General features: G+C 37.5%; 1 protein-coding gene across 2 annotated transcripts in view; it reads right to left on the reverse strand.

Moving 5' to 3' along the window:
• LOC106872257 (inosine-uridine preferring nucleoside hydrolase) overlaps positions 1 to 3,631 on the reverse strand; it is a 40,267-nt gene that overhangs the window by 29,468 nt on the left and 7,168 nt on the right. Inside the window, exon 1 of one of the 2 annotated variants that reach the window (XM_014919204.2) lies at positions 3,206 to 3,420. The exons of the other annotated variant lie outside the window; for it this stretch is intronic. Coding sequence (XP_014774690.1) covers positions 3,206 to 3,210 — 5 coding nt within the window. The 5' untranslated portion in view covers positions 3,211 to 3,420. Of the gene's footprint in view, positions 1 to 3,205; positions 3,421 to 3,631 lie in introns of those variants that run through there. 2 annotated transcript variants of the gene reach the window in all.

Genomic DNA, 3,631 nt, shown 5'->3' on the forward strand with positions numbered 1-3,631 from the left:
CATCCAGCCACATCAGCAGACTGTAAAACCTGTTTACGGTTTCCTTCCCCTCTACCACGGTTCCTCCCTCATCAGTGTGGTGATTTCTTGGAGCCTCAATTACTGACCGAGCTTTCGAGTCATCTTTCGATCCAAGATGGCTAATCTTGACCAATTATTAAAAAAACTTTGAAGCAATTGAGTTCCAAGGTGAAAATTATCAAACTTTAAACCTCTATAACTATTTTTAAATTTTTTTCCTGGAAGAAGTGAAATAACTCCAGCAATTCAGCTTGGAAAACTACAGTAATGTACCAAATTTTAAAATTTTCAATAAACTTTGATTTTTGAAATCTTGGCAGCCAAACAGAAAAGATCCGAAATTGCTAAGTCATTATTTTTCTCGGGGCTGATGCACTCCCACACGTGCTCTTATTCCTGCAGTCATCATTCTCTTGTTCAACCTGGTTACTAAAAAGTTCTCCACCATGGTTATACATGGTCACATGGCCTGCTAGAAATAACGACCAAACCTCCTTCATATTAAGTCCAAAATTTAACTGTCCCACATTGCACAAAGATAGCCCAAAGTTTTTTTTTGGGGGGGGGGGGTTACACACACATGGATGTATTCGTTTTTTTTTTTTTCTTTTCCTTGTTTTCAATATTTTCATTTCGAAATGTGAGGTGTATACTCTATAGTATTTATTTGATCATGCCAAAAATGCTACTGAAAAAAGTTCGTTGCAGAGTAATGAAAAAAGCGTCAGACAGGCACACACACACACACACACACAAACATAGTTTTAAATATAAGGTGATCATATATTAAAGCAGGGATGGCCATATATTAGATGATTATTATGTAGAATCTACTCGATGAGAGCTAATCTGGGGTTTAAACAACTAATGCCTCTTTATTTCGGTATGCAGACTGGTAGAATCGATAGAGTAATGGAAAGACAAAGTGCTCTTGATCAGAGAGGATAAAATACTAATTAAATACTAGGTATCGATTAAATCGACTACATCTCTCCTTCAAAAATATGCACCCATATTAGAAATTATTTATTTATTATATCAGAAATTATATAAGTTACTGGTTTCTAATTTAGAAATAATATAATTGAATAAGGAAAACTCGGATTTATCGCATGGAATCAACTTCCTACTTACCCGCAAATACCTTACTTTGGTGGTTCGGAAGAGGAGGAAGCCGTCAACCACCCACCCATCCACCCACCCCCGGATATTTTGGAAATTTTTCTTTTTTCATAGAATGAATTACGGCGAGCTCCTAATATGCCACAAAACGCCTTTTTTGTCCGGAAAATGGAGGTGGGGTGGAACCCTCGGAAACCCACCCCCTAATTTCACACAGAAAGTTACCCCATCCCCGCCCCACCCAAATTTCACAGGGAAAATTTTTTTTGGCAAATTTTTACACGGGGGTCAGTACTTGTTGGCAAGGGAACCTTTCCAGCAGCACTCGTCCTTTTAGAAATAACAGCCAAATCTCCCTAGCCACACTGCACCGTCTTTGTTGAGCAAAACGTACCCGGACGGTATTCTTTCGTTATCTTTAGTGTGTGTGCGCGCGCGCATGTGTGTATGTATGTGTGTATATATGTGTGTGTATATATGTATGTGTGTGTATATATATATGTGTGTGCATGCGTGTGGCGATATCAATGCCCTATTTCGGAATCAATGGAACTACCTTTTGGTTAAACCTCTAATTTTTACAAGTGCACCTTTACCATTAACAAAAATTTTTTTTGCATATTTGTAATCTTCGACATCTCAATAAAACCTAGGAATCTGAAGAAGTTTTTTTAAAAATGCATTTTTGAAGGTGAAGTGTGAAACTGCATTAGTCCCATTTCTTTACCTATATTTTTAGATAGCATTTTGCAGAAATACCATTTTGAGAGTGTGGATTACATTAGATTGAAAATTGAAACAAGTTTGAAAAGAATAAGTGAAGATGCTAAAGTTTAGTGCTAACGAAGTCTGGGCAGAATAGATGAAGAATGATAAACTCTTCTTTAAAAATGTGTGAAACAGCTAAAAGTATATTATTTACATTATTTACATTTGACGGATATTTGTCCTCATCTTTGTTAACACAACGTTTCATCAGATGTACTTGTAAAAATTTACCAATTTTTATAGATACAAGACCATACATTTAGGGTCGTTGTTGTTGGCATTCCGTCGCTTACGACTTCGAGGGTTCCTGTTGATCCGATCAACGGAACAGCCTGCTCGTGAAATTAACGTGCAAGTGGCTGAGCACTCCACAGACACGTGTACCCTTAACGTAGTTCTCGGGGATATTCAGCGTGACACAGTGTGACAAGGCTGACCCTTTGAATTACAGGCACAACAGAAACAGGAAGTAAGAGTGAGAGAAAGTTGTGGTGAAAGAGTACAGCAGGGTTCGCCACCATCCCCTGCTGGAGCCTCGTGGAGCTTTAGGTGTTTTCGCTCAATAAACACTCACAACACCCGGTCTGGGAATCGAAACCGCGATCCTATGACCGCGAGTCCGCTGCCCTAACCACTGGGCCATTGCGCCTCCATTTAGGATCAAGAAGGGGTTAATTGATTAAATCAACCCCAGTACTTTGCTGACAGTTTATTTAGTAATCTTTCGACTGATTATAAAATGAAAAAAGGCAGTGAACTGGCAGAATCGGTAGCACGCTGGGCAAAATGCTTAACGGCGTTTAGACCGTCTTTACGTTCGGAGTTCAAATTCTGCCGAGATCGACTTTATCTTTCATCCTTTCGGTATCGATAAAACAAGTACCAGTTGAGTACTGGACTCGATATAATTAACTTCTTGTTTAGAAACATAATCTCCGTAAAATAATAATAAAATGAAAGCAAAAAAAATTGACTGTGGTAGAAAATCAAAAGTTTGTTTATTTTTTTTTAATTTGCAAAATTTTGCAAAATTCATTGAAAACATGAATTACAAGAGATTTTGATGGGGACAAAAAGTGCTGTCCCTATTTGACACGTTCGCCTTCAACCTCGTAATTGACGAAAAACAGTTGACATTAGTATGATTTGGGCATAACTACAGTGAACACAACAACTTCCATCCAGGATTTTCCAATCCTCAGACCATTCTGCCAAATATGCATCATTTTTTTTTTTTTAAGACGTAAGAAAACAGTAGTATAATATATTAAAAACAAACCACGTTGAAACTTACCCCATAATCCGTGCAGGAGTTGTTGATCTATACACACATAAGTGTCTGTGAGGAATGCGTAGCTTTAAGGCGAGAAGTGGTAGATGAAACACTCACACACTGACACACACACATGCATATACATACATACATACATGTATGCTATACACCATTTTAAACTTGTTATTATTATCTGTGTACGTGTGTGTGAGTGAGAGAGAGAGAGAGAGAGAGAGAGAGAGAGAGAAAGAGAGAGAGAGAGAGAGAGAAAGAGAGAGAGAGAGAGAGGTCCTATAACTGTTATTCTATCTACTTTTGTAAGGTCTTCCCTATTGCTGTCACATGTTGAGATTTTAACATTACGTCAAAATTTTCAAATTTAGTATATTAAAATAATTTTCCACGTTAAATCCGATTTTGTTATTTATTTGTTCCAGAAAAATTGTA

This window comes from Octopus bimaculoides, chromosome 22 (genome assembly GCF_001194135.2).
Source record: "Octopus bimaculoides isolate UCB-OBI-ISO-001 chromosome 22, ASM119413v2, whole genome shotgun sequence".
Taxonomy (NCBI): Eukaryota; Metazoa; Mollusca; class Cephalopoda; order Octopoda; family Octopodidae; genus Octopus; species Octopus bimaculoides.